Consider the following 26,908-nt stretch of genomic DNA (forward strand, 5'->3'; position numbering starts at 1 on the left):
TTTGAGGTGGTTTTTAATTTCTGAAGAGGGTTTTGTGCGTTGTTTGTTGAAGTATGGTAAATTAGAGTAGAAATAGGTCAACTGATTAGTAATTGCTGGTTTGCATTTAAAAACAAATCACATTCAAAATGATTCTTCATATTTCTCAGTGTATGTGCCAGCTATGTGTAATTTTAGCTTGTGGTAGAGGCAATGGGTCATTTGGGGCAAGGGAAAACAAACCCTCTGGAATCAGAAGGGAGAGCAGAGTAAGGAAAATAATGAAAGCACATGTTTTCTAAACGAATGTAGTACTCCGGTGAGGTTTCAGGAAACCTGCATGTAGGACATTTGCAGCTTTGAACCAGGTGTGTTTGGAAAATTGCTTACCTTGGTAGTGCAAGCATAACTCATTGACTGATTTGAGAACTTTTCTGTTTAAATTAAATAAAGTTTTCCTATTCACTGTTTTGTCACTGTCAGCTTGTGGGCCATAAGCAGAGCTGTTACAGTGCTGGCACATCTGAAAACATGCTTTTATATTACCTGGAGAGTTTTTCATGTATCAGCTCGTATTGATAATATGCATGATGTGTTAAAGCAAACTCGTGGGTAAAACGTATGTACTTGGCACTCCTCAGACTATAAAGCTGTATGTTTTACTGCTGAAATTTTGTCTCCCTGCTCCAGCACTGGTCGTTTTGGGTAATCTTAAATGTCACAAGGTGCTTTTCCAAAATTGACCACGATGATTGCTTTGAACCTTTTGAAAGACAAGTCTCATTCGTAAAGGAAAGATTATCAGTGACTTGTTTACTGTACATGTAAAAATTGCTTGACGTATTTCTGAACAGGTTGGGGAGCTCCTTTAAACTCATGGTACTCAGAAGTTCTCTTAGTTAATGACTGCAGCTTAGCCTGCACTGGAAAATGGTATGTTGGCAAGGGTTGTGTGTAAATCACTCTCCTAACACATTCAGCTGTGCCAGCAGAAACTAGAGGGTAGATGAAATTATTTTTAAAAGATAAAAAATATTATTTTGCTGGTGTAGCTTGTTCCTTCCAAGGAACAGGATTAAACTATACTGTCTGAGGGGTTCTTCACTTGTATAGGCTGTGTAGGGGTGAGAGTTACCTGAGGAACTTGATGAACTCAGTTAAGTACTCTCATGCTAGGAGAAATACTTCCTGACACCAAGATGGCCTCTTTTCAGAAACCCTAGCCAACCTTACTTAGACCCAAGAATTATCAATTTAATGTCTTTTTAGAAGTGAATTCATTTAAGTCAGTGGAGTTCCCTCCTTGTCCTGATGAGTTAAATGCCATTTCTTACAGTCAATCTGATCAGGATAATATAAGTTGCCACCTGATCTGGATTCAGTGCTGACGTGGCTTTGGGCACAGTGTCGGACAAGGCACCTCCCAGGGCCCCTCCAGCCTGAAGGATCCAGTGGCTCTGGGCAGGGCTGTGCCTGTTCATGGTTGATGGTGCAGCATGTGCTGTATGCATAAGAATGACGTAGGTAGCTTTCATGGGCGCTGGCAAGGTGATCCAAGATAATTGCCTGAATGGATGAAAAAAGAGATCTTTTGTATCATAGATGCTTTCTTAGTGCCTGGATCTCTCTTCTGCTTCATCTGGTGATCACTACGGTTCCTCTGCACTTTGCCACCCCTGGCAGGTTTCAAAGGTGCAGGCAGTAAGAGCACTCAAACTCTGTTGTTATGGTTTCTGGTGTTTTTCGGATGTTTTATTTTTGACATGCAGCAGTGCATGCCACATAGAACGGCTGTGGTCCATCTACCATCCCTCCCTTGCACTCAGTAACCTCACTGAACTTTCCTTCCAGTGTGAAGGAAAATGGCACAAAATTTCCCAATTCCTCTTTCAGTGTTCAGAAGATTTTATTTTTAAGAACCTTTTCCTTCTCTGTGGCACAGAGATGGATCGTCCACATGGATTTGCTGAGCATGGAGATCTCTCAACTCCTGCTTCTTTGTCACTGTGCTGGCACCACTTACGTTCCCAATAGTGCGATGCCTCTCCGATTTCCTGCCTCTACATGCCAGATCATGGGAGCTAGACAGTCAGCAGCACTGTGCTGGGGCCAGAGCCAAAGAAGAGGAGCAAAAGACGTGAGCAAAATTCTTTCCTTGGGTGAAGCTCTGCAGTAAGGATCTGAGGTTATTGACTTGGAATGACTGACCCAAGGCTTTCTAGCAATTTGAAGGTGGTGCTTGTAACTGGAAGCCCTCCTGCCCCTCTTTTTTACACTATCCCATTCCAACGGTGTTGCCATTTGAGCTGGGTTTAAATTCTGTGGAGTCTGCAGGGTTGTGAAGAAAATCCTGGAACTCCTGTCTTGCTGGCCCAGTGCTCCACCATGCACTCAGATTTCCCACTTTGTTTGCCAATTCATTCTGAAATCAATGTAAAGACCCGGCATGTTCCACGTGAACACTCAGATCCTGCAGGAAAAAGTTCTGCAAAGCAGCCTAAATGGTAACAGGAGCAATGGCTTATTTTTGGACTTCGAAGGTACTCAGCAGTAATTTGGAGACACTGAAAGTCTGGAGTTGACAGCACTGACCTTGCAGTAGCCATGCAAGGTTCTCTGCAGAGTTGCAGTTCCGCTCAGCTGGACCCTTGTGTAAGCTGGAAAAACAAACTATGGTGTAGGTATTGCCTGAAGTGTCTCACAGTGGCAGAATTTCATTTTTTGTTAATGGAATTGATCTGTTTTGTGATCCAGTGCAACTTGGGAGAGTTAGTTGTGCTGCCTGCTGTTTTTGAAACTCCTTTTACAAGATCAGCAGCCACTACAGGGAGCTGCTTTCCAGCTAGCATGGCACAGGCCGACTGCCCTGTTGCCGACTCTCATCCTGGAGGTTTTTTCCAGGTCCTGCCTATTCCTCACAAGTCTCCTTAATTGCTGACATTCTTGCTGGCCCTTTGTCTGGCAGACTGTCACCAGATCCCTCATCTCAAAGCTATCAGAGAAGTAGCAAACCCCATCTCATTTACAGGGACTGTTCCATCCTTTCTTTTGTGACCTGACTTAAGCCAGGGTTTTCAGTATTGAAGACTGGTTAGCAATTTTTTTAATGGCATGACACTGCTTGTCTGAAAATAGGTTCATAGTTACGCTCTTATGATCCAAAACAGACAGAAATGTGGGTCTATGTGCATCTGGTTGGGATAATAGGCTGTAGGGACGTTGATTCATTTGGTTTTGGGTGGTATGATTGTTTTTTTTTTTACTTTGAGATGTCACTTGGAAAGAGATTTGTCCTTATTTAACAATAATGCATGATCTGGAGGCAAGTATATGTCTAATGATACCCTAGTGTTTACAGAATGATTAGTTTTTTAATTTTGACTGGTCTTTCATGTGATAGGATCTGTGCTTTGGGGCTGCACTCTTTGCAAAACTGAGAATGAAGAAGCTCTACAGGGCTTAAGATAAATCAATCTCTTTTTCCTCTTGCCTCCCATGGTGAATTTGCTCCCGTGGTGGTTGCGTAAGGCAACCCAGCAGAGCAAAGCCTCAATAAAAGAGAAGCTTGCTACTTGCTTTCTGTCAAGTTGCCACACTTCTTCTGTACATGCTGCTCTACACCAGTTGCAGATTACCACAGTAAATAGCTTCCAAAACTCCAGCAGTCCTTTCTCCCATATGCCTTTGCTTGTTAGCATGACTGAAAGGCTTATGTGCTTCTGCAGCACAGCTCATTCGCTGATACTGCATGGTAGAAACCAGTTTATTATCAGTGTCCTTTTTGATACTGGGGGCCAAGTGAGGACTTGGAAGACTTTGGGAGGAATCTGGAAATCTTTTGATGGAAGGGCATGCAGAAATCCAAGGCAGTGTTATTTTTCAGGCATACTGGATACAAGTAACTCATCAGAATAAGGAACTTTCCACCAATCCTCATTTACCTTATGTTCAGAGGGGGTGCCCTGTAGGACTGAAAATCAAGACTGTACTTTAACAGGTTGTAAGTGAGCAGGTTTTAGGCAATTTGAATCAGGTGGTGTGTGAGGCTCACCACATCAGTGGCACGATCCCTCTTCCAGGTAGAACTGACTCACAGCTGTGCAGCTCCTCCATTACACGGGGTGTGGGTTTCCTGCTGTCCCACACCAGCGGTAAGAGGCAGGATAGCGTGATAGCTCTGGCTTGCAAAGAGCTACTTTTCTGCTATGTTTCTACATTATTTACTCCATCTAAGTTAGCCGGGTACCTGTTTTATAGTGGCGGGTACAGCATGAGCCTACACTGGCATGCTTTAGCTACCTTCCTACATACTTGCTTTCATCCAAGTTGTACAGTATGAGGAAAGACTTGGCATTGTCTTCCTGATTTACCAAATCTTGTATTAGTCATGTCTTTGGGAGATGGTGGCAGTTCTTCACCTCCCACGCATAGCCTAGATATAGTCTTTTACTGGGCTCAATATGGATTTAAAAAAAAAAAAAAATCCTAATTCTTCATCTTCTTCAACTTCAAATGGAAATAATTCATAAATGTTACAGTTTTGTTTGTCTGATGAGAACGGTAGCCTATGCTATCAACGGTATTTTTTTCTTGCCCTTCCCCCTCTTGCTATTGTGGTAGGGCGAATTGCATCATTTTTAATAAGATTAGAGCTATTTGCATTTTAAGGTGTTCAGGGTATTAGCTGGCGGTGTGTCAGTTTAGTCTGTCTGAGCTGGCTTTGGTCACCTCCCATAAAGGTTAGAGAGTTCAAAAATACTGTGCCTTGTTGAACTGAGAGTCTAGACATGTCTGGAGAGATCCTTAGTTTTCAGGGTTTGTCTAAGCTTTGTTTCAATAGGGGTGTGAAAGCTACCAAAAATGACAAGCTAACACAAAGGTTTGAAAGTCATTTGAGTACTGTGTGGGTGAGAAATGCCTGTATCTGTACTCTTAGTCAAGGAACAGTAAAAGGGCGCACATTAAAAAAATAAATAGCACTGTCAAGCAAATAAAAGGCCCTTTATTTGTGTGTAGAAATGGAGAAGGAGTTTGGGGTTGCTCCTGTCTTTACTGTAGAAACTTAGGTGTGCCGTTCAGACCTCTGCGTGCCAGGCTGCAGTCCTCTGTCTGCATTCAGCCTGATCGTGCAACCTTTCCTGGATGTGAGCCAGGTGACAGTCTTCCCTAAGGCTTCGGGAATGAAAGAAAAGAGTGATAAATATGCAAAGTATTATTCCTTCAGGACTGCACAATTTGCCATTTCTGGAGTCCCAGATGGCGGTGGTGGGCCCGTGCAGCAGTGGCCATCCCTCTGTCCTGCCTGGGTACCTTCAAGAGGTACTTTCTCTGAAGACCTCCAGTTCTCTGCCTTGAAAAGGCCTGTCCCCTTTTCTTCTCCTATTCCAGTGAACCTCTTCTGCCCTTTGAGGGGAAAAAAGCATATTCTCCAAGATCATAGTTTTCAGGGGAAGATCTATGAACAAGAAGCAGTACTGCTCCTATACCAAAAGCTCTCTTGAATTGTGGAGAGTTTAATGGGTCTTAACAGAAGTTGGACAGTTGCCTGAGCCAGATGCTGCTGGAGAAGTCCCTGTATGCTGGGGTCATCTTACCTTGTGTAGGTACTTCGAAGCAGTGGTGAAGTAGGAATGCATAATGACATCCCAGGGAGACAGCTTTTGCAGTTGCTGACAGATGGACAAAACTCTGGAGTTACACACTGTTTATTTTCTCCAAAAAGCTTGCAACTTCTTGACTAGCAGATGAAGTAACCTGGGAAAATGACAAAGGAACAGTTACATAAGCAAAATATCCCTGTTGAGGTTTCCTAGAGAAGAATTACGGCACAACAGGAGCTATTTGCTTCTGCAAATTACAGGCAAATTGTATTCTTGACCACTCTTTAGTTCTCATGATAGGTGGAGTATTTTAAAGCTCTAATTCCTAGAACTGTATAAATAAGAATGTCAAGTTTCATAAAAAAATTATAGTAAAACATGTTTCTAGCCTTCCTGACTGCAGCTTAAATCTTTAAGGTATGGCCTTAGTAAACTCAGTTGTTTCTAAACAACAGAAAACAATGGAAACATATTTTGTTAGTCTTGGGATTAACTTCAGGTGGGCAATACTAGAATTATCAAACCTTCATGATCAGTAGTGCTAAAGGTTCTTGAAGGATTTAACCACCTCAGCAGTTAGATTTAATTTGAAGTGTGGAGAAAGAGAGCAGCCAGTTTATTTCCCTAGTTATTTAGGCACCATTGGTGATATATTTCTGGGTTTGTATGTTTAATACAGGCTTTGATGTTTTCCCTTATGCATCTTTTTATTATATAAATAATGTCCTTGTTTCTTAGTGTTTGTTGTTAGTATGTGCAAATACATTCATCTTTTGTTTCACCCTTCCCTAGTGACCTGTTACATTTAGTTATAGGATATGCAGAAAGGAAATAATTAGTCTAACTTTGATCTGCCCTTGAAATTGCGCTGTGCTTTTAAACCACTGTAGAAGAGGAACAGTAAGTTTGATTCTGCTCTCCTCAGCAACAAAGCACAGAGTTAATCTAGGCATTGTAAATTATTGTCTTATGATAGCCTAAAGAGCCACTTTTTAACAAATGAGTTGTAGATGGAGACTTCTCTTTCCGGCATGGAGATGCTGTGGATACAGGGCAGTGGTGTGCCAGGAGCTCCTGAACTGTGAAATCAGAAGAGACCGTTAAATCACCGCTTCTGAGCACCTGCATGGGTGCATGGGTGCCTGTTTCATCTCACCCGCTTACTTTCGCATAGTCACTCACCTTAATTTAGGGGTGGTTTCCACTTTTTTTCACTGAAGTGATTACATTGTTGTTGATTCATTTCTGCATATGTCTATGGCTTTTTCTTTTCTTTTTTTCTTTTTTTTTTTTTCTTTTTTCATTTTGGCATTCTGCTTGGCACTGCGGGAGCAAATTATTATTGGTTCCCTGCTTCAAGGAGCACTGGGAAAAAAAAAAATCTGCCAAAAGTTATTTGAAGTGGGCTGTGAAATTTTCAAACTGTACGGGAAAACCAGGTATAGTTTTCTGTTCCCGATCTCCACAGTCTGGAAGCAAAGCAAAGCCAATTTTTGGTGGTAGCACAAAAATTAAACAGCTTTGAGATTTGTTTTTTTCCAGCTGCTGGTGGTGAAGGAGAATTTTGGGTAGTATGGCCACAGCATTTGAACTGTGTGTTCATCTAGGTCATTTGCTTTTACTTAAGTTGAACCTTTCCAATTGCCTTTTTGTTTTTTTTAAACCTTTAATTACTTCCCAATGTGTGTTGTTTTTTGAGACAGGAAAATTACTAAAAGATAGGTAATAGGAAGATAGGAAACAGTATCTGCACCTTGTTTTCACTATTTCTTTTACTACTCGGAAAAAAAAGAGAGCAGAAAGCATTTGGAATACAGACAGTACAATGGGCGCTGATTTCTCCTGCTACTCCCCTCAGTCTGGCTGTGTGTTTGCCGCGTGAGGCTTGGTGGTAGATTGTCCCAGTGCAACAGAAAACTGTCTTGGTGATTCAGTAGATGGTCCCTGATATATGGAAAATAATACTTGCTGTAAAAATCCTAGAAAGGCTTCCCTTGGGGTGTTTTGGGTTGTTTTTTTTTTTTTTTTTTTTTCGCTAGGCAGCTGTTGAGCTAAGAATACACAGAATTTTGTACCGTGAATGTGAGCATTTTACTCCTTAATATCACCTCCTGTTTTATAAGCAATTCATCATTTTTTTGTTGGTAGTTCCAGACCTCAAGATCATAGATGTAAGGACTGTCTTTTTTAAATTACACAGTGCTCAGGCCACTGCAGCTGTGATTCTTGGTTGAAGGATCTTTATGTTCCTGTAATACAAATAAATGCTGAGAATGAACTAATTTTACCAAGATGTTTAACAAGCATGGATGAAATGTGAAACCAAGGTCTTTGTAGAGCCTTATAATTAAAGAACCCATTGTATAGTTTGTATTATTTTTTGCTATTATTTTTATTTCTATCACCTATTATTACTATTGAGTGATAGTTTCCAGTGCAGTTCAAGTTCCTTTTATCTATTAGCTGTATTTCCTGCCCAAAGCCATCGTGTTGTTGTTTTAAGATGACGACATCCCCTATACTGTACCCCAGAGCTAGATGCAGTAGTATATAAAAGTGACTTTACACACTTCACACTATTATGATGCTAAATTATTTAGGTTTTTCAAAAGGCATTTAGTCCTCTGCTGAAAGAGGATTCACATGGGTACCACAGTGGTGGTTATTACTCTGTGTATGTTTGTCCATAAATGCATATGAAAGGTAGAGATGTTAATTTTAGTTTCACTGAATCTGCCAGGCTGGAAACTGAATGTAAATCTGAGTATGTATCTCTCTGTTGTGTTTTGCCTCTAGCAGCTTTTAGAATCACAAATGCACATTTTTAATGACTAAATGTAACATTAACAGAGAGCCATTCTGCCCCAATTGTTTCATCAGAGAATGGACTTGCTAGAGACTGCTTTTAAGTAGCCATGTCTGTCTAATCAAGGTTTCCCCCTTCCCCCTGGAGAAAAAAAAAAAAAAAAGATTAACAAGCAGAGAAAATTAGATTATTCACTTCTGTGCAAGCTTCGGAGTGGCAACTGGAATGTGTAGTAAAAGGAAGCGGTCCTGTTGTATGTCTACACAAAAGGCACTTTCCTCCAGAAGCTGGTATTTTAGTTCAGCCGTATCACAGGTGGGCAGGAGGCTGTGTGGTACCTCTGGGGCTGGGACCCAACAGTGCTGTTGCAGTAGGTAACCTGCTGCGTTCTCCAGATGTGGGTGTGGAAAACACTGGCAGAGGTATAATACTGTAAAAGGTGAAGGAGAACCATTAGGTTGTTATATATTTCTTCCATTTTGTAAATAAAACCCTGCTGCATTTTAGGAAATTAACAGTGAAGTGAAAACGTTTTGGAAAGCCACCATAGCCTTTCTCTCCATTTTGCATTTCTGCAGTCCCTAAATACGAGGCGCCACTTTGCTGGACGTTGGGACTGAGAGTGCAGGCTTGGCAGTGTTGCTGCCGTGTGCTTGCTCACTGCAGCTGCAATCTGGAGAGGGCCCGTGCCAAGGTGGTGGGACCAGCCTTGGGCAGAGGCAGCGGGGGGATGAGCAGCTTCCCCATGGCAGTGGTGACTTGGTGGCCCAGCGTCCGCTGCTCTCCCCTGGCGAGCTCTTACGGAGCAGGAGGAGACTTGGCCTTACCCTGCCTGTATCTCTGGGCAATTGCTGCAAAGCAGCTAGGTTATTGCATATTGCTGCTGTGTGAGGAGTGCGTATCTGAGTCCTGTTGGACGGGCTTTGGAGTTTGGGGGGTCTATAAAGAAGAAATGGAGCTTGGCCAACTAGAAGATTCCATGTGGCATTAGCTCTTGGCACCTTCCCATTCCCTTTTCTTTCCCAATATTGTGAAACTGCTCATCACAAATTAAGTGGTTAATGTACATGATTAAAAAAAAAAAAAAAAAAAAAAAAAGAGAGAAAAAATACACTTCAAGGTTGATGTGAGAAAAGGCAGAGCAGCTCTTGACTGACCTGAGGACAACAGCGATTCAGAAAGCTGTGCAGCCAGCTGATGATGAGATAAAGTGTGAGGGGTTGTCCCTTCTCTGTCCCACCTATGCAGGTTGGGAGGTCTTTGCCAGGCAAGGCATCCTGCCAGCTCCCAGAAAAAGGAAGGCTTTCTGGGGAGGTCAGGGCTTTCACACTGTTGCACCTTCTGACCGGGCTCACGTGGGTAAGAGGAGAGACCTGGGACAAGAGGCAGCACAACTGCTTTTAAGGATATGACCTTAACAGAAGTGGAGTTGGAAAAGCCAAAGATAAAGACAGCCCAGAACATCCTTAAGGCTGCCAAGCCTAAAATTAGATGCAGGCTAGGCTTTGTTTTCGCTGCAGGCTCACATGCTGCACACGTCTTCCCCCAGTTGGCCTACTCCGCGAGGACGGTGAGTGCTGACGCCGAGGAGCACTTGACTCCCTGGGAATAGGTTTCTTGTGACACTCTGTACACCCCGTCGTCACACGATGGGAGCAGGCGGGCGACACGGCAGAGCTGCCATCACGTGCAGGCACGCGCGGTGCGGTGCTGCTGACAGCAGCTGTCCTGGGAACATCGCTATCGATGGCCAAAGAGTTGCTGACTGCACGGAGGGTCAGAATTACTGTTGGTGACCAGATGAGGTATTAAGCGCAGAGTTGACGTCAAGAGTCCATGCACATGACACAAATCACTGTGTCACTTCTACGGTGGTTTAAAATATGGGCAGTGGATCCAGAACAGGCAGCAGAGGGATGCTGGATACCACATCCCGTGCGCGTGTTGTAACCCTTCCCTCCGAGCCTATTGCTTACGTTTCAGTGGGGTACCTATTAACAGTTACACCCACAAAATCCACTTTTGCCAGATGAAAAAAAAAGTTTGGGCATAGCTTGACCATTCTGGGTGGGCCAAAACAACGCTGAAAGCTTGTACTTGGGACTGCACTTCTGCTCAAATATGGTTTGATTCTCATGTCAGTGCATTAAAATGAAGTAGTGTGACCATATAGTCACTACTGTTTAAAATGGTGTATCTGTTAAGCAGACATGCTGTTAAATCAGACTTACTCTGTGAGCTCTTAAACAGGCTATCTTAATTTTATTCAGAATTCACTTAGCACTGTTGTATCCACATTATGCAGCATAAAAGCCTGTTAGAAACATGCTCGCCTGGGAGCCCTGTGACTGAGCAAGAGCCTTTCTGATCTGTTTGCCAGGTTGCTACCAACTCTGTATGAGACTTGGGCTGTTTTAGAGAGGGGGAGTACAGGTAAACCAGCGGTACTTTTGGCTTCTCTGCTAGCTGCCGTGCAAGGGACTGATTGGCCCAAGACATTTCAGGAATGCAGAATTTGTTTTTTTTTCATTTTGCTTCTCCCTGCCTGTCCTGTTTCCTCTGGCTGCTTAGGGAAAGCAGGAGCTTTACAGCTGCCTTCTTTAATCCCCTTTGACTGGACTGCAGTTTTAGCCAAGCAGTACCTACATTATAGGGAGGGAGAGGCACTGGGTATAATGCTGCACTAAGGGTTTTACATTTGTCTCCTTTCTTGCTGCGTAGCCAGGATAAGTCGTAACCATTTCTCCAAATCCCTGTGAGTTTTTCTTCAAAATTAAGTGATTAACTTCTGCTGTAAACTTCCCCTTGTCTAGGGCATCCAGGCCTTGCGCTGAGCTTGACAGCATTCAAGATCTCCTGCCCACATAGACTATTAGGTTTTGCTTATCCTTCGTTTCCACTGCCTGGTGAAATATTAGATAACGGGGAAAGAGCTTATCTTACATGCGTCTGAACTGACAAATATGGCAGCCTTTCAGTAAAAAGGCTAATGCAGACGAGGCCTTTTTCCTGGCTAGAATAAGAATGAGGCCGGCGCTTGTCTTCTGCCACTGACAACGGTCAGATGCGTGCAGCATGATTTCCATAGCATCCAGACAGTCGGAGCACCTAATATCTACCTGTCTAGTCAATACATCAGCTTTGCTAGAGCAGGGAGCTGAAGTTTGTCATTGAAGCGGGTTTCTAATGTAGCACGAATGGATCTTTCAGCCATACTCCAGGGTAAACATTGTAAGCCGCACAAATTTATTTACCAGCAGTGACAAATAACTGTGTCAGTCACTTTTGTTTTCTTCCCTAAATAAGACATTCTCTATAAATGCCCTTATGGATTTAATTTTTGTATCTTTAGGCAGGGGAGAGGAGGAAAAGGAGGAATTTCTTGCTGTTTGAACAGGTTAATAGTAATGTCTATTTCCCTCCGTGTTTCTGCAGATGAAAAATTAGTATTAGTTTGGACTTGGTCTTAAAAGTCTTTGCCGACTTAGATGATTCGAAGATTCTAATAACCTTCAGAGGGACCCATTTCAGGATTTAACAATTCGAGGGCAGCAGCTGGGAAATGCTGCCCTGGTATCAGTATTGAGGGGAGTTTGGCTTAAAAGCATAGCTGAGAAACAAATCTTTACAGTGCTGGGGCTACCTAGAGGGGGGAGAGGGGTGGGAAGGAGGGGGCTGCGTTGCCTGCAGGGTGCTGAGCAAGGCCTGTTACTCATTTCAGAAGTTTCTTGGCTTGTCTCAGGCATAGAACTGTGCTTGAAGTTTAACGCTTCCATTTTGAGAAAGAATGCTCACCATTATAATGTGGCATATCTCTGCATTGCATTCATACAGATATTTTGGGAAATTGTTTTCCCAGCCGTAAATCCTAAACTGTACGTTTGCTGTCGAATTCTCAGCCACCAGATAAAACCCAAAGTGTCTGACAGCCCATAAAGCCAGGGATCTAGTGGGAGAAACTGGTAGCCTTTTTAGAAATGAAGGAATAAAAGTTAATGGGTGGCTTGCTGCAGTACGGCAAAACACAAGTGTGCTCTGAATGGAGGAAGTGGAAAGAGTTGTTAGTTGGGCAAGCCAGACACACCTAGACAGCATCCTGAGCTGCTGCCAACCCACACGAGGTTTTTGGACTTTTTCCAGGCTTTGTTCCTGAAAATAAATTGTTCAAGATGGGAAACTGAAAATTGCATTGGCCGGTGAGCCGTGCCTCTGGGTGTGAGCTCTAAGGGAGAGAACTCAGGCTTTGGATTTGGGCTAGAAGCTCACAGAGAAAAAGCTGTGATCAAAGTTTAGCCTACATTTCATTTGTTTGCAGGAGGTGGTCTGCAGTTTTTTTGTTGTTTCTTCCTTATAACTGCCCTCAGAAATTGAAAAAGGGCTATCGATCTGATTATTTAGTTTAGCTGTTGACTTGCTTTGTACCTGCAATTCACATAAAATGATCACCTCTGTATCTGTTTCACGGGAGCAGCACGTGAAGAAATTCAGTAATATATATAAACCAGTCAGAATATGTAAAACAATGGATGTATGCTAACTATTATTTATTCAGTGCTTTGATAGCCATGTTGCAAAACAAATGAGGAGGTGGGGATATCTTTTGGAACAGAATATACTGCAGCACCCGCCTTGATCTGCATTAGACATCTGCACTGTGAAGTACAAGTGATGCTGAAAGATGTACTGAGAAAACAAATGGGTTACAGTACTGTCGTGTTAGAAATGACAAAATGTGTAGGCAATAAACTAAAACTACGTTAGTTTCAGGCAGAATTGTAAAGTATTAACTGAAGAAATTTAGCAGAAAAAATAAAATATGAACATTTTGGAAACTGGGACTCAGTTCGTTATGTGACAGAAATTCACACTGTGATTAAAAAAAAAAAAACAGAGCAACTTTTTTTGTTTTTAGCAGAAAAACAGATCCTCAAAATTTCATGATTTAACACTAGGAACCACAACTCTTACCTCTAAAACTGAAAAAAAAAAAACCAAAACAAAACCAAAACCAAAAAATCCCACCTTCCTGAAAATTTTTGGAGGTGTTCAGGTTTAAACTGGCTTTGCAGAAGTCACCTACAATGAACAAAAAGCTGTAGTCTGAGCTTTCAGAGCAGGAAATATGAGAGGACATGAAGAAAAAATGCCAGAGTCCTTTTAAATTCAAAATGTCTGAACTGTCTGCCCAAAAAAGGATAGATTCAAGCTGCGAGCCAGTTTGGGTTGTATGACAGATTCATGTTCATTATATGCACAACCTTGGCTTGAGCAATTCCCTTTTATTCCCTTCTTCCCGTCTTCTGTGTGTAAAACAGAAACCAGATACACAAACAGCAAGGTAAAGTTATTTGACATGTCTAAAAAAACCAGGATGAGCCCTGGAAGGGGTGTTCCTTTTCTAATTAATTAATTTAGCCAAACTGTGCTAATACGATGACACACAGGTTCCAAGGCAGGAAATGCAGCAGGTGAGGTGTCAGCAGCATCTCAGCCTCGCTGCCCTTCGTGTCCTTAACGGCAGCATCTCTCTCAGACATCATCCATGAGCCATCAGTGATGGGTGCACTGGAATTTCTCCCATGAGACCCTTTTGTGTACCTACCGCAGCCAAGGGATCAGATCCCTGAGAACAGAGGCGGGCTGGGAAGCTCTTGCTGTAGGGTGTAAACTTTGTGAGGGAAGTAATTGAAAGTTTACGCTGCACTTGGTTGAGGCTACAGAAGTACGAGTGGCGCGGGATGTACGGGGAGTATATACTGCCCTGCCTAAGGGCAGGGGCTATGTGGCCAGGTCTTTGCCACGTGCCGCAGGGAGTTTGTGTGCGTGGTTCTTGTGGTCTGGGTGCCCAGACGTTGTGGACGGAAGAGGGGGCGCGCGTGTGCACGCAGGTGTTTGATGAAGTCTGGCACGCAGCGTGTGGGGGAGGCTGAGACACCGCGTGCAGGTGGCCAGCACGTGCCTCCCATGTCAGACACATCCCCAACCCCGCACGCTCGCTGAATACGCGCTGTGCTGGCAAACTGCACGCTCTCACCTGTCGTTTGTCTGGGACTTCTGAATGGCAAAAAGCCTGGTCTGAGCTGCTATGCAGATCAGGATGCTGGGCGTCCTGAAATCCTGGACAAATCCCCTTAGCGCTTTTGGTAAATCTACAACTGGGATTTGCCGTCGTGACAGCACATCCTAAGTGTGGTAAAAATAGCCTGTCTCCCAGCGTTGCAAACCTGACTGGCGTCCTACAGCTAATGGGTGAGCAGTCAAGGCTGTTTCTTCAATCGTTGCACAAATGCATGAAGCGGTCCCAGTGGCAGGGGATCACAAAGCCGCATTGCAAAGCGCCTGCCTGGCTCAGGCCGATTCTCTGCAGCTTTGGCTTAAAACTCAGCGGATCAGAAGTATGGCAGAGACCCCTGATCTCAGGCCGAAAGGGATAATGGAGTGATCTCTCTGCCCTTTGCTTCTCCAGAAGTCTGGGTCTGCCCTGCACTTGCCTGGAGGCAGTCTGGAAGGCGTGCTGTTCAGCATCGGCCCCTCCTAGGCTGGTCAGAAAGCACAGCCCTCTCCCTGGAGGCCGCAAAACAAATTGGTTTTATTTGGTTTTAACCCTTTACCTTAATACTAATGAAAACCATGTTTTTTATTAAAAATTGGGACCGTGCCAAATCTGAAGCATCAGTAGTTTTGCTACCCCAATGGGGTAACGTGGAGAAGTGACAGGGAGTGAACGTGCTTTTCCTGCTCTGCGTGTGCACGCACACATGGCAGAGCGCGGTTTCTCTGTAACCCTGAAAATGCTTATCTTAATCACAAAACTTCCTCTCCAACAAGCAGATTCACCCAGAAAGTCTCGCCCCATCCACACAGGGTGTAATGGTATCTCTTTAGTGGGCTACACAAAAATGCTAGCAGTGAGTCAGTACAGTGTCGGATGTACAGTTGCACAGAGTGGGAACATAGGATGAAGTAGTTTGTAACGCAGCCTCCTGTCCAAAAATACCAGCCAACCAACTGTAAGATACAATAGCTGTCAGTTCCCAGTGTGTCTGGTGAGATTTCAAGCAAATTTTGATTTTTGCTGTCACACACAGGGAAATGCTCTTGCAGTCGCTTGGGGCCAGCCTTTTGCTCATTGGGTAAAGGGCACCATCCATTTGCCACTGGGCAGATTTTGAAAATGTACCTTTGTGATTTCGGTGCTCACACGTCATCTTCAAAAGTGGCTCAGCAGCCCAAATTTGACATGGTACTGGGATCAGGCAGTGTGTGAAGACCAAAGTGAGTGAGACCATGCTCTGTGGAAGTGCTGTATAGGTGCTGCTGTAGTACCGAGAGAGAAGAGAGTGGGGACGGGCAGGGAGAGCAGAAGGGATTTCCCTTAGGTCACTGGCAGGTCTGTGATAGAGCTGAGGAGAGAAGCTGAATCTCAGTCTGATCTCATAGGTAGTGGACCATGCATCTCCCTAAATATCTCCTATGCCGTACATTTGGGGCAGTCTTGTATGTTCGGTATGCAGGGTCATTTTTCCTTTCTCAGTCCCTGAAGTCCTCCTGTGAGACACTTCAAGTTTAATTGTATCCTACCTGATCCAGTATTGTGCTGATAGTACAGGAAAATAAAAAATGGATGGAGGAACAGCATCAGAAAGCACCCCCCAACCTTCACTGAGACCCCAGCTCTGTCCTGGAGCCTGTTCAGAAACATCCACCCCTCCCGACTGCCTGGGCGCAGTAACATCACAGCCCACGGAGCAGCGGGACCCTGCTACTCCATGTATGAAGCAGCACTGCATTGCTTGTATCACTAGGCTGATGGTTTTGTTTCTGGCTCTTGGCTTCCACCCTGAAATGATGGTGTCACTGGAACTGCCTAGAGATACAAGAGTTACCCCAGCCTTACTTAGGATACAAGAGGTTGGTGGTCTTCGTGGAAAATGGTCAAGCTGCCTTCCCAGCATATATTCAGTGTCTCAGAAGTGGCTTGAGTTTGTAGATACCATTAAATCTGATGAAAACAAGAATACTGTCATTGCATTGGGTGGGATCAGCCTTGTTTTATGTAAAGTAGATGCAAATTTAAGCTTCATATCGAGTTGCTAGGGTGCTGTCCATCAAGTGATGTTTGGAAATAATTTTTTTAGAAGCTATGCCAGTTTTGACATGCTGTTTTAATATTTTTCTGGCTGCAATAGGGCAAGACATAGAAATCTTATGTTGTCATCACACAGAGCTGTGAAGCGGTCTTTTTTTTTTTTTTTTTTTTTTGCTTTCTCTCTCTTGCACTCTGTCATATGGAAACCAGATCAAGATTATGAAATTATTGCCCACAAACTGTGATCTTTTTTCTCTTTTGTGGTGGGAACTGACAAGTCAGTGATGGCTTGGTGCTGTTGGTACTAGCTGTTCATGCTGCACGCATTTGTATGTATCAGGAAGTGCCGAACTTGGCGTGCTTCTTGGTTGGCACACAAGCTGGTGAAACGTCAGATTTTTAATTGTGATAAAGTTCACGAGAGAAAAAAATTATGGCAGATGTTTCCCTTTGTCAGAGCCGAACTGAATCATTAAAATGTGATATGATGTACTATGAACAAGTCAGTGTAAACACCATCCCTGTGAACATGTCAAGACTGAAGAACATAGACCATTCATGGTAATGTTAAAAACCATGTGGTCTGAATGCTGTATTACCAAGCTTTTCTCTTTAAATGCAGAGCATGAATCTTATGAATTTTTATTGCCTTTATACAAAATGAAAAGATAACATATTCTGCTTTGGTAAAAATAGCCTAGTAGCTTCTGCAATGTGGTTGTCATTTTGCTGGTGGTTTACTCAGAGGTCTGCTTTTCACAAGCAGCAGTGAGGTATCCAATTCCCATTGAGCAGTGAGCTCGCTCCCTTAATTCCCTCTTTTCTAGAGGATGTATTTTTGGGAAGTCTTACTCCTTTGCCAGTCTGAAGGAAGCAGCAGAAATGCTGCTGCTTGCCGAGGAATGCCTATGATGGTGTGTTAAAACTGGCTCCCAGTAAGTAGTTATGGAAAAACTGCAGGAAGCGTCCGACGACTGACATTCTCTGTGGACTTTCTCTCCCACCTCCTCTTCACATCTCCTACGTAAGGATTATTGTCTACACACTCACTCAGGCCATTAGTCAGAAAAGAAGTGCATCAGAAGCTTCCTGATGCTTTCCCATGAGCTGAGCACATTATATGTGCAGTTATTCTTGCTGGCCTAAGAAGTCTTGACTAGATTCTGATTCTTATTCCCAGTGTTGGTCAGTTCTCAAGATTTTACCATAAATTAAGTGGTTTTCGTAATGCTTCAGCTTCTGGAATCAAAAGAGTTGATTAATGCCTTCATTTTGACGTAAAGGTCAAAGAAACACTGGGAAGATGTGATCAAAGTGTATCCCAAAGTGGTGTTTTATGCCACTCTTCTGATTACTGATTTGAGGGAGCCTGGTTTAACAGTTTTGGCTGGGGATTGAGAATAAAATACTCTGTAATATCATACAGTGGGTTATAAACTGCAGCAAATCCAAATCATTTTGCATGTCAAAAATCTCAGTCCCCATCTCTTTTGGGGATGCTCTGCAAGTGAGGTGAATGTGATTTGCAGACCAATTTAAATACTGTTAAGTTGTGATGCCCTTCTCTATATCAATTACATTGATTTATTGCGGAAAACGTGTGTTTATGTGCATGGGCATACACAAATTTTATACAGACAATGTATTTTATTTTAAGTGGGGCTGCAGAAACCAGAAGTAATTAACTTAGTAAAACAGCCAACAGGATTCAGTGATAACAGTTGTCAATGGCAAAGCATCTGTAGTTTTTGCACCATGGCAATTTGTGGAAATGCAGTGTTCTTTTTTAAATTAGCGTAAGTTTTTACACCTCTCTTGCACCATAGGAACTTAATGCGTCATGAAACCTTCTTAGGAGCTGCGCCATTGTATCCTGAGGCAGATGTGAAATTTGTGTGAGTCACTGATTTGCGATCAAGCTGATGGAAACTGAGTCTACAATTCTTAAGAAAGAAGACGCCCATTGGGATGCATTTACGCAGCTCCTTTTGTATAAATCATTAGTGCTATAAACTATCCATTATTGTTAGGAGAAAAAATTTAACAGTGCAAGTAAAACAAAATACTGTGGCAGAGCAATTTTATGCTTGATTGTAATGTTTAATGGCATGTTCTCATAAAGAGATTTTCCCATCCTTCAGACCTATCATGTCTATGACTCACTTGATTTCCGACAGTTTGAACATCCCCCATTTTATTCCTAGAGTTGTTTTCTCTAGAGCAATTTCTGTAAACATGCTGCAGCATGGGGTTATCCAGGGTTAATTTCCCTTATGATTACACATCCAGACAGCACGTATGTAAGTGCTGCAAGACAAATGATAAGAAAACTCTAGGATAGAAGAAAATTAAGAAAATCCCTTTGTTTTGCTTGTAGATCAATTTTTTCAGTATTGATGTATTTCCCTTATGTTTAAATGTTAATACTAGCTAATATTGGCATTGTTGTTCTTTAAAAGCATTATTTTTCTGTCCTCACTGACCTCAAATTTTGCATTATGTTGATTTCCTTTCTCCCCCATATCTCTTTGGATACTTTTTCCGAGTTCCTCTCTTAATCCTTTACTTTAAGGTACTAGACAGCACCACCAGTGAGGCAGAGCTTCATATCTCTAAGCCAGCTGATTATATTAATGTCAGAAATAAAATACAGCTCTTCACATTCTACTTGTATTTTTAGTACCTTATTGTAATCCTGATTTTGCCTTCCCTTCTTATCTCCATTCTGTGTCTTGCCCTTAGGTTTCATTTTTAGACCAGGGTTGCTGGCTTTTCTTGTGATCTGGAAAGGTTTCTGCACTGTCCAGCTTTCTGAAGTCTTTCTACACACCTTACAAAGTACTCAAATATCTTGATAGTCTGTTAATCTGTGGTCAAGTGCCCCTTGTTTTCTTTTCCTGGCTGCCAGGGAGTTTGTTGGCAATTGAGATTTATGGAGTGAATAATCCACCTGGCAGGAGACTCTGTAGCTCCGAAGAGCGTTCTTTAGTGGAAGAATGAACGTTCCTTTTTGTGTGTAAAATACTGCTAATAGCTTATTTAGCAACCTATATTTCGACAACAGGACTTTCGGTTTTGTGCTGGAGGTGGATTCTTGCATATGCATAGATTCTAGCACCCATGCTAATTCTGTCTCTCGTTTAACTTTCATCTGTTCCTATGGTAGGATAATGCATGATGTGATCTCTCAGCTTTTAAATGTGGTTCTTTTTGATAGCTCCTGTTTGAATGGGCTAAAAAAAAAATAATAATAATGAGGGATGATTCTTCCCTGTACTTGCTGGGAATTGCCTAGAAACCACGGGGAGCTTAGGCAGGGTAGTCATGCTGCAACCACTGAGACTCCACAGAGTCCAGTACCAGGTACTAATTGCAATTACTGCTGGGAGAACTCTGAATAAGAGCAGAATTAAAAAAAAATACATTGTGATCCTTTCTTGCCTTTTCTCTTACTTAGATGGCTTGTTTTTACAACCACTGATTAGATTTGAGCTCAAAATAAGCTAAAAGCTATGGAATATCATCAAAATTAAGGATGGCAGTGGTTGCAGTATTTTCAGTGCAGCTGATTTTGTTCATGAGTTTGTAATATGACTAAATGGAGGATTGAATTAGTTGATGATTAAAATAAGTGGAAGCCACTGTATAACAGTGCTCAGCATAACGGGTACCTGTGTGAAATTTTGGTTTCTCAGCCACCCAGTTCCTTCGTCCCTTTAGGGATATTTTCATGGTCTGAGTAGCCTGGGCTGATTATCACCCTCAGATTTACAGCTGCCTTTCACTGCCCAGAGTTTCTCATTCCTTATGCATGAGCACTAGGAATTTTGTACCTGTTTTTCAGCTGTGGCAGGAGAGCATCAAAGTTACCAGCAGCATAATCTCCAGGGTAAACAGGGCCAGTGTATTATGCTCACTGTACCATTTAACCCTGCTGGAGGAGATGACTGTAAATTGCCTGTGTCGAGCCAGCGTGCGAGGACTAATAGAACTGCAGTGGGGATAATTCATGAGTAGATTTTCTCACTTGCCAGTGTAAACAGAGTTAGGGCTAGTCAGGTCTGAAACGGTGATTACTTTTTTAAAACAGCATGTTATAATTCAGTGTCCCGGGTTGAACCCTCCTTCCAGCACAGGAAAACAAACCACCGCACACACGTGTCCAGCACATGGACATTGTAGGCTGTGCAACTAACAATGCATATGAAGGGCCGCTTTGTTTTTCTAGGAGCAAGATTTGGAGGGAGCTCTTTAACTGAGGATCGAAAAGGGTGATTTATGGAAAAAAAAAACCACCACCACAACAACAACAACAACAAAAAAGATAAATCGATTTCACAATCCTTCCTATGAATGCAGAGTAAAGAACAGTTTTACCAGGGAGTTAATTTAGAGGCCTTAAACACTGTCCTTTTCTGTGTCAAATCCCTCCACCAAACTTGCTTCTTTTGGGTTGTGACACTAATCTCTCCACACTGCTCCTGTCTGCTTGTTCCTTGCACCTAATCACATTAAACACGACGTAATTAAACACGACATAATACATCTAGGGTACACACTGCTGGCAGATACCTCTCCTGAATTCACCGCCAATGAGAAAAGCACTTTTCCTTTCCCTGTGGTGGTGCCATTCATCAGTACCTTCTTCTGACGAGTTTAATTTACAAACTCTAGATGTAACTGTAAGGGCGAACGTTTACCCCAGGAAGTGGCAGTTTGAGAGGTGGGGATGTGGGGTATTCAGTGGGTGCATCTGTGGTCGCTTGAAGCCCATACAGGTACAGACCCTTACCCAAAAGGGGATGGTCCTGTTCTGCTGCTCTATCCCTCACTGGCCATTTCCTGATTCCTTTTTTTGTGTTGGCATCAGCATTCACCCAGCAAACAATCTGACTTTTGCCCCTGTGCGCAGAGATCTGGTCTGGCTCGTCTGTGCCTCCACCGTGTCACCGTCCGCCTGTGTGGACAAGACGGGCAGCAGGAAGGAGCCGGGGCCGCGCTCCCGTGGCTGCTGGATCGAGACGGGGCTGGGATTGCAGCAGGCAGCGACTCTCAGGGCAGTCCCCAAGACCCACGGGGCTGCTGTGTGGGGCCCCCTCGATGGGCACGTCACCCCAACACGGCTTTGACCATGAAGCATTGTCCTGGTGCTGCTGGGAAGAGTCACGTAAGGATGCGTGGCTCTGCGTGAAGTGTTAATGGTTGTAGATTTGTGCCTGGCTCAGATGGTTTTCTGGGCTGAAGTTACACGCGTGGCTCTGGGCTGTATGACCGCACAGGGAGGGGGAACCACCTCCACACACACCACCACCCCCCCACCGTCCAGGTTCCCCAAGGGGCTGACTGCAGGCAGGAGGAAACACCCCCCCTTATTTTCCAATTTCAAGACTGTGTGTTTTTCCTCTTACTGTTCAAAGTAAGAGCTGGCCAAGAGCCTACCCACAGTCAGTAATGTCTTTAAAGAGAAGCAGAGAAAAAAAGGGATGAGTAGCGGAAATGCAAAACTCGTATTGAGAAAGCAGCATCTGTCCAGGTTTGGGTCACCAAAGCATGACTGTGTTTTCTTACAGTTAAGAGATTAGCATCTTTATTATTAATAAAACAAAAAATCAGGTTTTGTTCTTGCAGGTTTCAGAATGAGTTCTTTGTTTTCCCAGTCAAAACTGAGGAGACAGATCAGTAAACACGTCCTTTATAAAATTTTACCTAAGTGTTAGCAAGTTTAACAAGCCTATAGCTTTAGCATTGATATGCTAGACTTGTAATGGCTTGTGGAGAAGCATTACGACTTGGTGTGCCAAAGTCTGCTTAGGGAGCTTCAACCCTGTTGCCAGAGCAGCCGTCCTGCTCAGAGGTTGTGGTAGAACCTGGTGCTGAGAGGGGAAATTTAGAAGGAAGCCAGTCCCCCATCCTTGTTGACAGAGCAGCTTTTATGAGCTACCTGGCAATTGCTGTGCAGTTGCTCAGCCCCTAAAGGGCTTGATTCACATTACAAACTTGATGATAAATTCTTAATGAATAGGTAGAGCCCAATACTGGTCTGAGGATGTTCTTGAGGATGCTTTTCAGGTGCGTTGCTTATGGATACAGCAGTCTGTAACCATTTTGCAGTCATTGTGCCTGCCCTTGTACAGTATTATTAAACAAATTTTTGGGTAGGGAAGTAGTGGTCTAGAGAGGGAGTAAAGTGTGGAATGTATCAGTCTATGTGCTGAACCCCCAGTCCTGCCAAAGCAGATGTTTGGTGTTTTAGATCAGTGCCCTCCAGGAACTGAAAAGACGCTAAACATCCAGGCTTCAGTTGTAGAAGACCAAAGTAAAGAAGCAGCATTAATACCAATACATTAATTTTGGTTTGTTTTCTGACTGTAGTCTTCAAACTATGCTTACCTGAAACCAACCTCTCATGTTAAACATGAGGTTTGGGAATGACGTATGTGGGTCAATCTTTGGCTCAGAAACTTTGTTTTACACTTAAATCCTTGACAAGGTAGAATTTGCAACAGGGAGTTAATCAGCCTCTGCAGCGACTCTGTACACACAGTCATGCCCATCCAACAGTCATGTTTAAAAGGCTGGTCTGTTGAATTACTTGTTTTGAAAGTAGTCTAGAAGTGGTAAGGTTGTAGTTTTGAAGGTGTTCCACATCTGCTATATCTACTGATTTTTTTCTTTCTGCTGCTAATGGTGTTATAGTTGATTAACACCCCACTCGCACAAAAGCATTCCATCAACATGTAATTTAAACTCATTCCGCTCTTCTAGGAGCTCTCAAAGGATATTTATGTACAGTCCACAATCACAGTCCCCCAACTTGATTGTAGTGTTTGGGTTGGGGCCTTAGACCTTGCAGTATCAAGCTAAACATGAACAATGGTTTAATAAATCCAGACAGTGAGGATAGCCTGTAACCAAGGAAGAGGGTCCTGCCGTGTTCAGTGGTTATGTATGTATCAGGATGTCTCCCTAGTATTTTAAACCCCCTGACTCTAACTAGTGCTAGCTTGATGGGTGACTGCAAGCAGGCCCTCTCCTCTCAGCCTCCTTCCCCTCCTGGCTTTTGTTCCTTGACTTTGAGTTCAAGGGATGGTTTTTTGTTTTGTTTTGGTTTTTTTTTTTTAAGTCTGGTCCATGGGGTTTGCAGGACCCAGGACCTGGCTGAGTGCAGACTGGAGGGTGAAGTCCCTTTTCCTGCTCACGCAGACACGCGCCGGTCTTACCCGGCGCTTTGGGGGATGCTGCCATCACCTAGAGAAGTGACTAGGAGCTGGCTTGGCCATGCTGGTGAAGCGGGTATAGGAGGGACATCCCGGAGATGAGGGACATAGCGCTAATGAGGGAGGGGGTGCTACCGGGGCTTCCTGGCCTGGCGGGGACCCCGGAGGGGCTGTGCTGCTCCTGTGAGCGGCGGGGGCAGCCTCCGGGGCCCTGCTACTGGCCTCCACGGTGACGCCCCGACCGTGAGTACGGGCCGGGATCGGGATGGGGAGCCGGTGTGCCCGGAGGACGGCCAAGCCAGCGGGGCTGGCTCCGGGGCAGGCAGAGGCTGCTGGAGCCGGGCGTCTTGCCCAGGGAGCGCCCATGTGACGGAAGCCCAAGTCCCCGAACCTCCGGTGCTTTCCTTTCCCCTCCCCCCTCCATTTGTCTTTTTTTTTTTAACTTGTGCGGGTGGGTCGCTGAGGTGACAGGCGTTATTTCCGCTGCTGGTTATCGTTAGGCAGTATCGCACCGGGACGCGTCTCCCTAACACTTTACACACCCCCCTCCCACCCCTCACTCCCCCGACTCTCCCCGAAAACACGCTGCCTAATTAAACTGCAGCCGCGCGGCTCGTGCCGACGGTTGCCGTGGCCACTGTCGCCGGTTGTGTCCCCACGGGGCGAGGTTGCCTTGCCCGGTGCCTTCTGAAGCCGGGGGGGAGGGGGGGGCGGTGCGGGAACGGGGCACGGAGCCCGGCCGGTGGGGAGGAGGTGTCCCGCCTGTCCCCTGCCCGGCTCCCCGGGGGGGGCGACGGGGGAACGGCTGGCGGCGGCGGGGCGGGGCGTGGCGGGGCGGGGCGTGGCGTGGCGGGGCCGGCGACGGCGGCGCAGGCGCGGCGGGCCGGGGCAGGCGGAAGAGCCGGGGCGCCCCGAGCGCCCGCCGGGCCGGGCCGGGCTTAAAGAGCGGCGGGGCGGCGGCGCGGGTAAGCTACGCACCTTCCTCCCTCCCTCCCTCCCTCCCGCCGCCCCTCCTGCCCTCCCGGCCCCGCGGCGGGACTCGGGGAGCAGCGGGGCGCCGTGGGGTTTCGGCTTTTTTTTTTTTTATTTTTATTTTTTTTTTTCCCCCCTCCCTCTCCTGCCGGTTAAGCTGTATTATTTTTTTTTTTTTTAATTATTTTGGGGCGTTTTTATTCCTTTTGCTCCAGACAAAGCCCGGCGGGGCCCCGCCGTCAGGAGCCCCGAGGCGTCTCTCGCGTCCGTGTGTCCGTGCGTGCGCGCACACGCGCGGCGGGGGGCACGGGGAGGGGGGGGGGGGCGCGAGAGCGGCCGGTGCCGGCCCCGGCCCCGCCTGCCCGCTCCCGCTCCCGCCGGCAGCTGGGACTCGGTGCCGCCGTCCGAGCGCCGGGGCTGGGCCCTGCCGGTGCGCCGGGGGGACGGACAGGAGGGCGTCTGTTAGTCCCCGCGTAGGGCTGAGCGGGCAGCCCGGGGAGGGGGGACGGTGCCCCCCCCGCTGAATGGAGCCCGGGGCCGCCGCCGGTGATGCGGTGCCCGCCGCGGGGGCTGGCGGAGCGGCCTGAGCCCCCCCCCACCCCGCCGTCCGCCGGAGGCGAGCATGTCCAGTGAGCAGCTTAACAGGACAGCGGTGAAGGATGCGCGGTTAAAAGACCTGTTGTTGGACAGAGGTACCCGTTCGCGCGGCCGGCGTGTCCGTGGGGGCCGGGCTGCTGTGAGCTCCCTCCCCGGTTCGCCGGAGCGCAGCCCGGCCCGCTCGCCAGCAGCGCCCCGGGGCGCGGGGGGCGCTTCCCTGGAGCCCCGGGGCCGCCCCTCTGCGGAGGAGGGTGACGGTCCAGACGCTTTTGCTTGTGGGACTGTTGAGAGGGTTTTAAATTCTTTCTTTTTCTCCATACTCTTCTGCGGAGGTGTTTTCACTCAATATATAGTGGCCTTTTTCGTGTTATGTGTTTATCGTGAAAAATAGTCGCCTGGGGAAAAAAAAAAAAAAAAATTACAAATATTATTTCCTGCCCGTGAAGAAACAGGTATATGTGAGTGTGACGGAGAGACTGGGGGAGGCAAAATTGTTACCACTTCTTTTTCTGAAGCTCCCCCCAGTCTCTTCCCCAGTTAACTTATGGGAAGAGTGGGCAGGAGTTGCAGCCCCCCCCGGAGGGCGACGCTGCAGCGAGGAGGGCCCTGGCAGCCGGGGCAGGAGGCGAGGTGCTGGCCGGAGTCACCCAGTGCCTGTCGGCAGCTGCCAGAGACGGTTCCCATTGTCCTGAGCAGCGCCGGTAAATAGAGGCTGTTGCTGCTCTTCTCTCTTTGCTTTCCTCTGGTAATAACCTAATGAGTAGCAGGAGGGCCAGTCCGGAGGAAGAAGAGATTAAAAATTGCCTTCCCCTTTCCTTGCCCTCCACTTTCCAGTGAGGAAATCCTCTACAACATCAATCAGTAGGGTTATTTTGCTGTGCTTTAGTGTTTGCGGTGTGAGGCTGGACTTGGAAAATCCTGCGTGCTCACACCTGTATGCTGTGGCTTTCTTTTTTTTTTTTTTTTTTTTTTTTTTTCGTTGTATGGCTATGCTTTAGTCAAACGTTTCCAAATTAACTGCCTCCTCTCCCCCAGGGGAAATACTCACAGACCCAATAATTGATTTCTAGAGCAGAGGTACCATCTCCTGCCACGGAAATGCTGGGGCCTTGATAAATTTAGAAGACTCTGCCCTTGGCAGATAGAGAAGTAACATGTCATTCCAGTGATCTTTGCATTCTAGGAAAGCCTAAATCAACATTGCTCGTTTTGCATGTTGCCCTTTAGCAACAGTCTCTCAATTTCCAGTCTAAAGTATTACATGGACCCCAAAAAAATCTTTTGGGTAAAGAAACCCTTTAGTATTTGGTAGCTGCAGAATGTGAACCGCAGCAGTTAACTGCATCAAGTCTGTATTCTCTGTGTCTGAGCTGAGAAAAACTGACTTTTCTGGTATATATGGTTTTGGTGGGCTTGTTTTTTAATTAATTTTATGATTCCTGCTTTTTGATCTTTTGGTGCTGACATCATTAGCTCCCAGTGACTTGGGGGGGAGGGAAAGATTGCTGCACTGCATATAGGATTGATAGCAAAGGCAGAGCAAAGCACTGACTAATCAAATTTTTTTTAAACGTTGGTGGTCTTAAAGATGAGTGGATGGTACTTAACAGCAAAGAGAAATTGATAGATGTATTGTTGCCCGTAACTC

General features: G+C 45.2%; 1 protein-coding gene across 3 annotated transcripts in view; it reads left to right on the plus strand.

Moving 5' to 3' along the window:
* Positions 1-26,908, plus strand: part of LDLRAD4 (low density lipoprotein receptor class A domain containing 4) — a 182,928-nt gene that overhangs the window by 140,217 nt on the left and 15,803 nt on the right. The window contains exon 1 of one of the 3 annotated variants that reach the window (XM_042798041.1): positions 24,613-24,656. The exons of 1 other annotated variant lie outside the window; for it this stretch is intronic. Coding sequence is in view for 1 of the 2 variants with exons in the window: in XM_033010606.2 (XP_032866497.1) it covers positions 25,286-25,355 (70 nt within the window). In the remaining variant the exon portion in view is untranslated. Of the gene's footprint in view, positions 1-24,612; positions 24,657-24,695; positions 25,356-26,908 lie in introns of those variants that run through there. One more of the 3 variants, XM_033010606.2, reaches the window with a different exon arrangement.

This window comes from Tyto alba, unplaced genomic scaffold (genome assembly GCF_018691265.1).
Source record: "Tyto alba isolate M040663 unplaced genomic scaffold, T.alba_DEE_v4.0 Super-Scaffold_27, whole genome shotgun sequence".
NCBI lineage: Eukaryota > Metazoa > Chordata > Aves > Strigiformes > Tytonidae > Tyto > Tyto alba.